Source organism: Lepisosteus platostomus, chromosome 18 (assembly GCF_059453375.1).
Source record: "Lepisosteus platostomus isolate fLepPlt1 chromosome 18, fLepPlt1.hap1, whole genome shotgun sequence".
NCBI lineage: Eukaryota > Metazoa > Chordata > Actinopteri > Semionotiformes > Lepisosteidae > Lepisosteus > Lepisosteus platostomus.
In genome coordinates, this window is record NC_142628.1 from 14410303 (window position 1) to 14424953 (window position 14651).

General features: G+C 44.0%; 1 protein-coding gene across 7 annotated transcripts in view; it reads left to right on the forward strand.

Moving 5' to 3' along the window:
- bdnf (brain derived neurotrophic factor) overlaps window positions 1–14651 on the forward strand; it is a 35096-nt gene that overhangs the window by 16732 nt on the left and 3713 nt on the right. Inside the window, exon 1 of one of the 7 annotated variants that reach the window (XM_088611311.1) lies at window positions 2760–6806. The exons of the other annotated variants lie outside the window; for them this stretch is intronic. Coding sequence (XP_088467437.1) covers window positions 6693–6806 — 114 coding nt within the window. The 5' untranslated portion in view covers window positions 2760–6692. Of the gene's footprint in view, window positions 1–2759; window positions 6807–14651 lie in introns of those variants that run through there. 7 annotated transcript variants of the gene reach the window in all.

A 14651-nucleotide genomic window follows, 5' to 3' on the forward strand; every position in this document is an offset into this window, starting at 1 on the left:
TTGATCTTTTACTTCAGGCTTTTCCCAGACATTACTCGGGCACAGCTCCCAATCTTACACTACAACTACAACTAAAACTAAATGTCCGACTGCGTTGAATGTCTGAGATTTTGAACAACGTGAAGAACACCGACATGAAAATCCTTCATATCAAACTCCATGGGTTGCCTTGTCTCGTTGTGTTCGCGGTTGGAATGCGACTCCTCTCCGGTGTTTTAACTTCGCTCTTGTGTGATCGTTTGGCGCGGTGTAGGTCCACTGTGGGAAACTGGAATGTGCCCAGCTGAACTGGAACAGACCGAATGATACCTGACCCATTACTTACCTGAAGATCAAAGGAATGTGAAATCCAAATACCATCTGGAATATTTTTGTTGTTGTTGTTGGTTGTGGTTGAAAGCAGTTCTTGGAAACATTACCTTGGACAAAGGCGCCATCTAGTGGAAAGATTTGGGGAAACCAGCTTGCTCTGTACTGCTTTTGTTGGCTACTGAATGGGATTGGTACCTAGTTAGCAGTCGTGTTTTACTCTGTTGTTTTTGTCACAAAAATAATTGCATATGGGCCGGTAGGCTTCTGAATTGTCTTGTTGACAACATGCATTACAGGAAACAGGGTTTTGCTTGCTTGTTTGTTTTTGGTTGTGAGTGGGCAGGAGAATTCTGACTTTTTTCGTGTTCCTTCTGTACCACCGGGGCTCGGAAGTCACGGGTTGTAAATGGGTTCGGGTTTACTGTAGCTCGCTTCTCCTCCTGTTCCGAAAAGAAAGTTCCTGGGCAGCCCCACTGTGAAAGTCTTCGTCCATCCCCGAATCGCATTCGGTGACTGTTCGGTACGAGTCACCTGCGCGGGCAGGTACAACAGAAATATCCGGACAGATCGGTATATTCAGAAGAGAGAAGATAAGATAAGACTTTATTGATCCCGAAGGGAAATTGATGATCAGTTCCACGTTAATTGGGCTTTTCGGTTTCTCTAACGGTCATAGGGCTGCAGCTCTCCGGATTCCCGAGTTGGCGCATGGAAAATGACGATGCGCACAAGGTCCCCCGGTAACGATTTTAGGAGAACCGCGATATGCGCCGGTTGTCCTCCGGCTCGGAGCTCGGACAGCTGGCTCGGACAGAGAACGCCCTCAGCCCTGCGCTCTACAGGAACAGCCTTCGATCCACGTTTAATATGCGCAATTAAGTCACAGTGTTATGGCCTGGGCTGATCTCAGATGCAGATACAGACTAACTTAATTAACGAGCTGCCGTCTTGGGTGCGACAAAACCCCGAGGTGAGCAGGTTCTCCAGAAACCCTTGCTTGTTGTCCGCTTCTGGGGCTGTACAGAAAAGGGTCGGGCTTAATTAACTGGGTGGCTAGAAAATGAAAGGCCACTAACGGCGACCCCTCACTCTGTCCATGAAATAGGCTTTCTTAGCACCTGCGCTCACCTCTGCTGCTCGCTGAGCTGAGTTGTTTTCTTTTTCACGGAACAAGCAAGTATTCGCTACGTCTACGGTCACTAAAAAGGATTTTGCGCGTTTTATCATATTGCTTTTAACCTTTCATTCACTCATACAGACACAGCGCAGGCTGGTCCCGCCGGCACCGCGGTCCCAAGCTAGTGACGGAGGGGACGCTCTTGTCAAAATGTCATTACACGGTTCCGAGACTCTCTGTTGGACGAGGAAGAGTCTTATTTTCTTTGTCTGGCACAGGAGTCTGAAACAATTAACTTATATTCGTAAACCCCCCGGGTGAGTAATTGATAATCAAACACTTTTACTCCAGTGTCCGGCAAAACAACATGAGTCTCTCGGTTTGGCGTCCAGCTTCTTTACAGAGCGCAAACTACACTATTGGAGTCATTGGCATCTGGTTGGACACGTCAGTCATCCCTGAAGTGGATGCACAATCGCCATGGCAACCGGCTGACGCCTTGCGCTGAGCGCTTACATCCAAGACAGCGAAGAACATCAGTTAATAAGCCGAGAGCGCGAGATGCCGCTAATTGGTTTCCGCAGCTTTAATTGTCCGGCGTGTTTCAATTAACTCGTTTCAGGCACGGTGCAGTATAGATGTTTGCAAAAGAGGTGTCAGAATTTTCCGAAGATTTGAAACAAGTGTATTTTTTTAAACAAATACTAAATCATATCTGTTGTCAGGCGTTCATGGAATTGCTGGAATAAATGTACACTTGACGGATTTACGTACGTTGCCCAGAGCGAAGTAAACTGGTTGGAGATTCGTCGTCTCCCGAGTGAATAAGGCCAACAGCCTTAAGGGCTGATTCTGCGTCACGTCACTAGGAATTGTTGGTGTTTCAGGAGAAACCCCCTCATTTCTCTATTAATTAAATATAGCCTATTAGCTGACTCTGCGAGTGTAATTTTATCCCGGTACATGAATTTTTTAAAGAGACTGTGTAATTATCTGCCGCTTTTTTCACGTCCAAACGAATGAAACTGAATCTATTTAAATATTGAAGTTCTGCCCCCGATCAATCACTGAGATAAAGAGTGAAGCCGAGAGGCTAAAAACGTACTGTATATGCGCATTAATTTGTCAGACGTGTACTTAACACTCCCAGTGTAGCGAAGCCTTCCGGAAAAAAAAAAACAACATAACGATTTTGCTTCTGGAGGACCCGAAGCGTTTTAAAACGATGATTCAGTTGTGGGTTTACACTAAACGACCGAAGGCGAAATCATTTTGGGACGTGTTTCGGGGGTGATGGAATTGTAGCAGGTTAGAACGTTTATTTGTTAGGTGATCAAGAGGATTTCTGACCACTCGAAGCAAATCTTTGAAGTCGTTCGAAATCCCTTTTGTGCGCATGGTTATTGATTCGGCAGAGATGGCTCATTGGTCACTCCAACAGGTGAGGGCCGAGGCGTGCTTTTGAAAGCGCTGCCGCTCAGAGTGAGCTCAGGAGCACGGGGTCTGTGCCTCGTTGGGAGAAAGGGTATCTAGTCGTGTGGCCCTGACGTGAGACGTTCGCTACTGAAGTATTTACAAGACAAATGTGTACCTTCACAAGGTATGGTTTATCACGTAAACCTGGGCTGTGACGTAGGGGCAGGGTGCATTGCTGTGAGGCTTTCGGATGCCGGAACATTCTTTCGACTTCTCTGCTCCTGGCACACAATACACAACAGCCGCGAGGAAACTCCAGCTCGAATCCATCTATATATAAAAGCTCTAGTCGGCCCTGGAAGTTCGAGAACAATGAAGGTTAGACCTAGACCATGCATCTGAGGGTTAATTAGATGACATCTCTCTGGATCAGTACAGAACGGGTAGGGAAAGATTGCATTTGATCTTTTTTTTTTGTTATTGAGTTGTGACTAGAATCTAATTCACCAATCGACCTGGTAACCTGCTGAAACGCACTGGAATCTAATAGCGTTTTTTTTTTTTGGCTACTGTACGTCACGGTACTACCCGACCCAATTATGGTAATCGGACAACATTTAAATTGGGAATGTTTTATTATTATTCTGGCACCAGGAGAGAAGGCTCGTCTGCAAGGTTGTTTTCGCCCAACATGATGTTTTGTTTTAAAATACGTAGAGTTACAGGTATTTAAAGGTCTATATACTACAAATTCCTGAGTTTCTATAGGGCCCGGCAGATACAAAATACATTTCCTGCAGTTCATTGGCGAAACGCGTTCCTGACCCACGAGGGTTCTGCCACACTTCCCAAGTATTGTTTTTATAGCGCTGCAGTAGTGGATACTGGTTAATAGACAGATAAGCAGGCAAGGGTAGCCCAGTGGTTAGCACTGCTGCCTAGCAACACCGCGGTCCTCTTGGTTCAATTCTGGAACCAGGGGACTGTCTGTGTGGAGTCTGCATGTTCTCCCTGTGTTCACATGGGTTTTCTCCTGGTGCTGCAATGTCCCCTTTTAGTCCAAAAACATGCTGGTTGGTTAATCAGCTCTGGAGCTGTGGATTAAGTGGTAGAAAACAGGCGAATGGCTAAGCAGGCCAGCTAGAGGAAGAGAACTATGACTTCAGGTTAGTTAATTATAGGAATTGACATTCGGCGAGTGCTGCTACATATTTTTGTCCTTAAAAAAAATACATGAATTGAATAAATAGGATAGTGGTAGAAGATTATTTAATGTTACTTGCCGGACAGAAGGGCTTTTCACTTATAGTTAAATGCAGGCTTCCAAACGTCTCTCTCTCTTTTTTGCAAGTATTAATTGACCTTCGTAGAGTTTTTCATGCAAAGACTTGAATTCCTGCTTTACTGTGAAAGTCTGATTCCACATGAATCCACAGAAGAGCAGGGAGCCAAGGGAGCTATGAGCTCAGTCCCCCTCCACTCAGACCATAGTGTGTTTGTGTTAGTGGTGCCGTGTCTTTTGCCTGACACTCGCTGACCGCACTGGTCTCATGAGTCAAATATGAAAATCGTGTTGCACACAAAGGATATGAAACTGTGATGCCCCAAACAGCACATTAAAAATCTGTCTGCATGCATATGCACACTCATTGACAGCAAAAAATGGAGAAATAACGTACACCTGTTTTTTGAAAGCACAAAGCAAAACAACGTTTACCCAGTCTAAATCAACACTAGCCCTAATTTAAAAAACAAGTGGCAGTGTCATCATCTGTTGATTCTTTTATTAGTTTTACACATGACCTGCAGAGCTAGCCTTAGCAGCCAATAGGAAAATTGCACTCTAAGCATGATTAAAATCTCTGCATATTTTTGCATCTTTCATTACAGCACAGTAGGACGGTATCATAGTAACTTCCAACAGAAATAACAACACTTACCCAAGAATCAAGCGTATTGAAAGGTTTATGGAGTTTATTAAGGTTTAGTCACAATAAAGTTTCGGCTGAACCTGTGTGGGTGAGGGCTGACCTCCTGGCCAGAGAATGAGGAGGCTGGGACCCCCATACAGAGTGAGGGGTGACCCAGGGGCAGCTGCAGAGGGGGAGATGGGGGGGAAGAGGGAGGCAGGAGACCTTGTGTGTGAGAGAAGGAGAGAAGGGGGTCACATACAGTATTTATAGTGTTTTAGGAAAGGAAATGACATTAGGATTGATTACAAATTACTGACAGCTGAGGCTGATTGAACTTGGCTGTTGGAATACCTCCTGAACTTTCATTATAAACTCCATTAAATAACTGTCGAGAAAGGTTGTTTACATTATTTACTTTTATTGCAGAATCCACTCCTGACTGTTTAACGCAATTCAGTTTCTTGTAGCATTCAATAAACAAGCTATGATGAGTTTGAATGGAGTTGCCTCATTCAGTTTTCCTTGAAGAACGTTTTTCTTAGAAAGAACGTCATTCCATTAGAACTATGGTGCTTGTCCCTGATTTTTCCAGGAAACACCAAGTAGCCTAATTGTAGCACGCACGATCCGATTTTTGGACCTTCCAGAATTCTTAATTTTCTATCTGCAGGAATGTAGACATTTCCAGGAAGTCATCAAGTCTGGTTCTGGAAGTCACCTTTCCACAGATAACAAGAAAGCTTAGGGTCACTGAAAAAAAAAATCTTGGGAGTTTACTGTTGCTGATATTATCAAGACTGTCACTACAATGACTTTGGAAGTGATGAACAAAAATAAACTTAAGAGAGCCAAAAAAAAATAAACAGCACAGTCCTTCTCTGTCCAGGAAGATTTGATTTGTTTTTTTGTACAATCTCAGTGAAGTGAGAAAGATTGTGATGGTTATGCAATGCAGAACTTCTTAGGAAAGTGCATTCTTTGGAAAGAGGTGACAATGAACATGCATTTGTGTGTTTTTTATACTGTAGTGTTTTCAAGGAAGGGTTTACATCTCAATGAGGTTAATGTAAGCCATGTCTGGATTGTCATATCAGTTAACTTCAAGATAACCTTTGGAAGAAAACTAAAACACAAACCAGTGGACAAGAACATTGAATTCTGAGAGAGGGAGGCACTATACACTAGGTAACCGGAGCAATAATTCACATTGTTGGATACGCTGTTAAAGTAGAAAAAATTATTATTGTGCTGCAAATGGAAGTGGCACAGAGCAGGGATTCAATTGTGTTTGTTAAAAAAGTCATTGAAACATTTTGCCATATGCTTTATGTTAAGGAAGCAATCCTGTATTGGTCCAATAGGGCTTTACTGTAATCTCTTTTTTTGGGATTAAAAGGACACTATATATCCTTAAAGGAAACAGTGCAGCCCCCTTGAAAAGAAGAGATGATAGCGCAATTACCTTTCATCTGTTAATCTAGCACTGCCAGTCTCTCTTCTAGTCCCTCTAGCAGGCATGAAGAGGACGGACCCCAGCCTATATGTAGAGCCCACAGCTTGTCAGCAGGTCACGTTATGAAATGACAGTCAGATTCTGTTTTTCTTGCTCTGGCCCCTAATCCCTGCTCATCGCCTTCATGGGACTTGCAAGCAGGCACCAAGCAAGAGGAGAAAACCAGCGAAGTGAAGAGGTGACTTTCTGGCTCATCCTTCTGCACAGAGACGGAAATGAAGGAGCGTGTGGGAAAAGAGTACTTAGCACCAGAGCTGAATTTAGCTGAATGTCACCCCTGTAGAGTAATGAGAGAAACTAGACTCACCAGCAGAGAGCACGGCAATTTAAATAGGCAAATAAGATTATAATAGAGGACACCGAGACTGCCGGGTGTCTCCCAGTCTTTCTCCTTTCTGGACAGCGTAATGTTTAAAAATAAATGATGAAATGTGCCACCCCTGGAATGGAAGCTGAGCTACGCACCGCAAGTGGTAAAAAAAGGCAGAAGTTCTTTTGCCAGACCGAGCCGACGTGGAGATTTGAAGTGACCCAGGTAATATCTCAAGGCCTGTTAATGTGTGTGGGCTTGTTCTGCACTCTCCTCATTTCAAAAGGTGTCATTCCAGTGTTGCAGGAGCAGTTCATTATTGTCTCATTAAACGGTAATGGTTGTGTGTCTTCAATGATTGTCCTTCATTTCTTTCTCAGTGTAATTGTGCAATCATTAGCTCTGGGAAATAGAGTATAAATAAAGCAATGTTGGGCTTTTCGTTTTCTTTAAATGGGGATTAGCTTCACTGAAACAAATAGATTCCCCAAATATTCATGGTGTGTTAAATCTAATTTATGACCGTTTTTTGATACTGTCATTCTTTTTACAATCGCCAAATTGACCTTCTCTAGGTATAGAAAATTGTAAGTCAGCCGCCGTAATCAGACGTCCGAACCCCAGCTGCAGGTGAAATTGTATTTCACAAATTTAAGGAAAAGGTATTTGTTTTGGGGTATTTTTTTTCCCCGAATTGGAAAAAAAAGTTGCAATTATCACAGGCAGCCCCAGAGTACTGCAGTGGTTCATGGATGTGATTGTGGTTTAACTGGATCAGAGTTTTGAGGACAAGTCCTATTGATTTTCTTTACTGAAACAGGAAATAGCCAAATAAAAAAAGAGTGTCAGCCACCCGCCAAGAAGAAAGCTCAGAGGAGTAACTAGCAATTGGATTCTAATGAGTTACACGGCCTCCATTTCTGTGGAGTGTCTTGTGCGCGACTGAAATGGTGACATTTGCAGCCTTGTTAAACTGTCAGGCACAGCCTTTCTTTCCCTCTAATGCTGTGCCCTGTGATAGTCGTTAAGAAAAAGAAAAGAATTCATGTATTAAAAGATGTGCTTAAGTTACACTGGGACATATTTGACTTTCTGTGGGTTTTTATTTCAGTGAGGAAGTACATGGACAACTTAAGTAGTTTGTTTTCTCTAGCAGCGGGTTAAAGATAGAGAACTCCCGGCCTGAAGTGCTGTAAAATGTCGCTCACGGAAACATGGTATAATGTAGTAAAGCACAGTGAATGGCTTGTATATAGAATATGTGTGGTTCCAGTTTAAAACATTGGAAGAGCAGGAAAAATCACTAGGGTGAATGTGTTAGTGGCCCGAATTTGATCAAGGAGGGATCTAGTCATGAAAACTGGCCTATAACCATATCCCCAGGTGTTGATGGGGAGTTGCTGAAGCCTGATGACTCTTGCATGTGGAGTTCTAAATGGACGTTCTGTAGAAGGTCAGACCCCAGTCTCACCCACCTCAGCTTCCCTGCATGCAAGGACCTCACCTCCAGAGTGCCCACTCTCTGATCTTCTCTCGCACCCCACCCTCACCCTTACAGCAGTCCCCTTGCGCTTTCCTTGCCAAAAAGAGGGGTCTGTCAGCTTTGTCCCTACAGTTCCGCCAATTAACCAGCTAATCCCTATCATGCCTCTATTGCGCATTAAATAAGGTTTGGTGAAACCGCTGAAACAGGACTGTGTCCTTGGAATTAAATAAAAAACACCTTGCAGAGAATCCAGGCTGGCTGGGTTGTAGAAGTTATTTTCTCTCTTTCTTTTTTAGGAGAATTTGCTGTTTATCCAAAACGTCAAGCTGAGCTCTTTAAGTGGAAAAGAAAATGTTGCACCAGAGCCCACTAGTTCAAAACGTTTCTGGGAATCTCATCTGCGCTCTCCTCAGTTTGTGATTTAGGAATTTGGCTGTGTTTGGAAAGGATGAATTTACAGTCCTGTTCCCATAGGAACTTAGTGGGTAATTCATCAGACGGCTCTGCTTGTAATCTTATACTGTACATGTTACCATTCAAGTGTGCTTGCGGAGAGTAGCATTGTTTTTCTGCTGAGACTGAATCACTGTGCTCACCATGTCATTTAAAAACAGGTCTTAATACAAGAAAGCAAATCCTTTCGTGTAGCAGAATTCCACCGCTATCAAAATATAAATGTGTCTAATTGATGGGAATTGGAGCAAACAACTCCCAGAACTGCTTAAAAAGTAGCGGAAAACAGCTTGGGTTGCTAAGACCTGCTGTTCTTGTGCAGACAACCTGTTTCAGTAAGTCTCCAGAATTATTTGCAAACCGTGAGCTGTGAAATGTTTCGAGTGTGAAGCCTTCTCTCGATTTGGCAGAGGTGGATGAGTAAGCTCTAGGTTTTAAGGGGATTCTTTTTAAAAAGAATGTACATGCTGTACTGGGTGCACCAAAAAAAAAAAGCACAGGCATGCCTTTTCATTTACTCATATCATTCATATGACAGGACAGAGTGAAAGAGGCAGCTTCAGAACTTCTTTAATTCATTGCCGTTCATTTGGCTTCATTTGAAAAAAATCCAGTCGCCACATCACAAATACAGAAGAAGTCTTGTGGTATAAGCTGTGTTGCTTGCTGGCACTACTTGCTGGCACACAGGTGCTGCTGAAGCTGGCACAGCCCTCTTCATAGTATTGTCTTTCTTATCATTTGCAAATTGGCAGCGGCCTGTTAAAGTGCACCTTTAGAGAACCTGCAGGGAAGGACGGGGGATTAGGATGTGCTGGGATATCAAAGTGGGAATTACATTTTCAGGTTTTCTAAAAGCCTAACCCTTGTGCCCGATGACCCTATGACCCTTCCTTTAAGGGATTAGGTAAGGTTAAGTACAGCTTATTTATGTGTAATGGGGGGGGATGCGAAGTGTACGTTCTGTGTTCACCCAGTGCATGGTCATGCTCTGGGGGAGGAGATGCAACTATAATATTAGCAAAGACTTGCAGACCACAGCCCTTTTAGGATATTTGCTTTTTGGCTAAATCAGTGCTGCTTTAAGTTGCAAACCCAAAGGTGCACTCTTCCCAGAAATCCAAAGGGCATTTTTTGTTATTGTTGATGTTTCAGACAATGCCTTTAAGCTGATTAGCCACAGTCCCTGGTGGCGGCCTGATCCCTGTGAGTTGAGTTGAGTTTGTTGGTGTCTGAAGTGGACATAAGGGCTTCGCGAGGACTTTCTTGAGAATTTTACTTTCCAAAAACAACACCTTTTTGCCTCGGGTCATTGTGGAAGAGGTAACTAATTTGAACTCTCAGTCCTGCTAGAGCGCTATCTGTTTAGCTACAGGGGTCAGGGGCGGAGGCGTTGGAACTTATTTAAAGGTATTTCTCTTGAATTGTTTGGAGCAGAAATCTTTTAGCCTGACAGCGGCCACCTAGCGAAGGAGGTGAATGCGAAGGGAGTGAGGAACACAGTAGTCCTGATGTGATTGTGGCCACAGGCACCGTTTTGACAGACTGTCGATGACCCTTCTGATAGCTCGACGAAAAAGTCTTTGAAATCAAAATCTGCAGGGCTTTTTTTTTACGTGAGCCTTTGAAATTTCCGTAAGCGACCGAAAGCCTGACATTTCACACACTTTTCTTTGGTGAAAAAGTATGATTGGTGTTGCTCCTGTCCGCTGATACTCTGCTGAAGCTCATTGCAGTTGAGATTGCATTTTAATTTTGTTTGAGATTCTTTGCCAGGAACTCTGTATAGATACAATGTGTGCATTTCAGGGGCGCTTGAATTCTTTTGTGTCAAAGCAGAGAGTTAGGAAACTTTACACAGTTCATTCCTCTACAAGGCAAACCCATGGGGAAGTGCTGTGTGCATTTCACTGCAAAGGACAAGGTGTGCCTCTGAGAAAAATATCTCCGGTGAAATAGTTCAAATATTTTAACCCCGTTTAATCCCCCTCGGTTTCTCAACAACGAAGGAACCACACTTTCCGGATATTTTAAGACGCAGAGCTAAAGATGCCTTTAGCTTGTAATGTACTGAAGGAAGATTCATAATATATTGTTGTTTGCTCAGCAAACGCCCAGATTCCACCTCCGTCTTTTGACAACAGAGTTAACATGACACTTTTGCTAGAAATTAAATCTCCTTTCCACACCACAAGCATCTATACTATTGGATGCCTGAGACCTAGGGGATCGTTGTTTATTCTGGATTTTGGTTTGCAGAAGAAGCCATCTGCCTGGCTCAGTCCATGAACCCTCAGGGCTCCTGCTCAGTTAAGTAAGTGAGGGCTGGCCCACATGAAGTGCTGTGAGATCAAGGTAATAGTGCAGTATTGTCCTGCATAAGTGGTAGCAAATGTCGTAGAAGTCTCTTTGCATGCACCTGAGCTTTGGGCAGTGCAGATTTGGATATGTTACAATGAGGTGTAGAAGCGGGGTATCATGTGGAGACTCTGACTTTGCACAAAAAGTGCAAAAGCTAGCGAGTGAAGCTGGGGTCATTTCTGCTGGGAGTTGTGGACTGTTGCAGGGGCTGTGCTGTGCAGAGCCGTGGTCGGTGTTATCAGGGTGACCACTGAGATAGGCCACTGAAAGGCAGAAGGGCTGAAATTTTGCAGCATTTCAGTCTCAACGGCCCATAGACGCAATGAAACAGGGGATGCCTCTTTCCCATCAGTGGGGTAAAATCCCCCCAACACAGACAATTCCCCAAACAGCCTTTGCAGAAATGAAATGTTTCCCATAGCTTCTCCGTGAACTTGACAATTTACCAGCTTGAACTGTTCTGATCTCGGTCGGTGAGAGATCAGAGAGTGTATTTTCTAGAATCAAACACCTGCGTCATGCTTGCGTACTGCAACACGCAGGATTTCACTGACTGCTTCCCGGCTACCACAGATTGGCTTCTGGGCCACCGATTTTATGACTCATGGTATAACACAAGCTCCAGACCAGTGCATGTTGGTGGTATAGTGGTAAACATAAGTGCCTTCCAAGCAGTTGACCTGGGTTCGATTCCAGGCCAACTCATCAACAACAGAAGGTCCAGACCAGAGCCACAGAAACACACTGGGGCAGAACCCAGAATGGTTCCTGTACTGTGAAGGGGACTTGAGAGCATGTGACTCCCCCTCTAGATGGGACACCAGTACATCACAGGAATGACTTGGTTCTGCCCCCTGTGATTACAGGGTTATCTACTGAGCCTGAACAATCTCCTTTATCTGTTCCATCATGGTCTCTCGCATGTGTGACAACATGCGCCATTGATATTGATATGAGCTTTCCATTTGGCATCTGGTCTTGGTGAATTCATTGGGCAATTTTGACATTCACTATCGCTGTTGGTGATCGGTGACATGGGAAAGATTTTTATTTAATATCTGCTTATGCTGTGCTTCTATTCTCTGACCTGATGCTATGCCCCAGGGTGGAATTCGTTTTCTGCTATAGTGAGGCTTCAAAATCAGGCGCAAAATCAGCATATCATTCCCATCCTGAAAGCCATTTCCTTACAGTCATATTGCCATTATTTGTATTAAATGGGGATGGTGATTTTTTTTACAAAATGCTCTAGGTGAGAGGAGTGAAGATACTGCAGTTTGAACAGGTGCACCTTTCGGATGTGAGTTAAGTAGGAAAAGAAACTCCACATGTGCTCATTAAGGGGAGGATGTGAAGTCTGAACTGAGACTCAGGGATTCCCAGATCACCTATTTATAGATGGAGCATCTCCATGGCAGTCCGTACAGCATCCACAATCCTTAACTATAGCCCAAGACACCAATTAGGAATGAAACAAATGCTTTGTAATGAGTGGGGTTTTTTTTTACATCTTACGGCCGTACATCCGTTTTGAGATGATTCATGTTCATGACTTTTGGGAGTCTGAAACACCACTAAGATAAAGAACACCAGGCGACACAGTAGTGCTTGTTCTGTGGCTTAGGCTATTTTTAACACCTCCTGCCTGAAATGAAAGCTTAGAGTCCACAGCAACATGCATATGCAAGATATAGCAAGATGTGTGTCAGTATGGTTTCTACTCCTGGACTTGCATGAATATTAAGGGCTTGGAGAGGTAAGAAATGTTCTTATCTGTTTGCGGTGTGCAATGATTTGGGGGGTTTATGTCAGTTCTAACTAGGATTGGAGTTCTGATTGCTTCATTGATTTCTTGTTTAAGAGCTGCTATTCAAGTAGTGAAGACCTGAAAATGTCTCGTGTACCATCCAGTATGCTTGGTGTGCACTGTACCGAACAGTATAGAGGCAAACTGTTTTTTTAGTCTAAAAAGCATCTTTCAGTCTGAAAGTCTTCCTTGAAGCTTAAGGGTATTTTCTGTGGGATGTGATCTATTTAAAACCAAAATCAGACATCAGGAGAATCAGATCCATTGTGATCAATGCTTTTGCACTGTTGTCTGATAAAAACTCATCTTATATTTAAGAACTGCCAGCAGAGTCAGAAAAAAATCGTAGAGATTGAAGTTCTTGAAAGGGAGATCGTCAGGCGTTGAGCTTGTTAGCCGGCAATGATACGGGTTTTTTTTTCTTTACCTAGGGTGCGTTCAATATTTTTGACTATCTGTTTAAATCTTTCAACAGATATACAGTGTCCCTGTACATTTCAGCATTTTGCAGTTGAAATGCTCAGCATTGAAAAGAGAGGAGTGGGCTTTGAAGTTATTACTTTACCTTTTTTCGGTTGGGTTTTGCCTGAACAGAGGGGAAATGAACAGACAGTGGCAGAAAGAAACTGCAGGTCTTGTTCTTGCACACGAATGATAAGCTCCTGGGTCAAAACTACAAACCGTCCTTTGGATACAGTGAGTCACTCTTGAGTTCTTAGCCCACCTTGTTCTGAGTATCAGGAAACCGTAGTTGTGTGTTGCCATCTGCAGCATGGGCTTCAAAAAAAGCAAAGGGAATGGAGCTCTGGCAGGGACAGGACCTCATCATCACTCACAGAAGATCCTTTGAAAAGTGCAGGCTCTTCTGCTCTTCTGTAGTTTCACTTTAAAACAGTCTACAGGACCCATAATAATAATAATAATAATAATAATAATAATAATAATTGCTTACACTTATATAGTGCTTTTCGGGACACTCCACTCAAAGCGCTTTACAGGGAATGGGGATCCCCTCCACCCCCACCAGTGTGCAGCCCCACCTGGATGATGCGACGGCAGCCATAGTGCGCCAGAACACTCACCACACACCAGCCCTCCACCCCCACCAGTGTGAAGCCCCACCTGGATGATGCGACGGCAGCCATAGTGCGCCAGAACACTCACCACACATCAGCTCTCAGTGGGGAGGAGAGCAGAGCGATGAAGCCAGTTCATAGAGGGGGATTATTAGGAGGCCATGATTGGTAAGGGCCAATGGGAAAAGTTTGGCCAGGATGCGGGGGTTACACCCCTACTCTTTTCGAGAAGCGCCCTGGGATTTTTAATGACCACAGAGAGTCAGGACCTCGGTTTTACTTCTCATCCGAAGGAAGGCGCCTGTTTACAGTATAGTGTCCCCATCACTATACTGGGGCATTAGAACCCACATGGACCGCAGGGTGAGCGCCCCCTGCTGGAAGAGCTGTTAGTGGGGCCAGCAACCTTAGTTTTTCGCAGGAGGTCTCCCATCCAGGTACTGACCAGGCTCATACCTGCTTAGCTTCAGTGGGTTGCCAGTTGTGAGTTGCAGGGTGATATTGCTGCTGGCGTATAGTGGTACTCAACCTCTGGAACTGGCTTAAGAGACCAGATTGCAGGAATGATGGGCGCAGGCCATCTCATCTTTGCTTTTGCATGGTGCACAGAGAGTGTTTGGGCTGTGAGCTACATTCAGCTTGGCACACAGCAACCCATACATACCGCAGTATTGGTCTGCCCATATCAGAGTCACAAACATTTGCAGCAATAGATGACATGTGATTATCTCAATATTTGCACTTCGCCTGTGGTTCTCTAGGGGGGCCCAGAGTGGCATCACAGGGTCATCAATCCTGGGGACCTTATTTATTTAATTATTTTTTTAAAGACAAGTGTCTTAAAGGAGAAACTAATAAGACAGTGTGGGTAGTTCTGAGAATGGAAG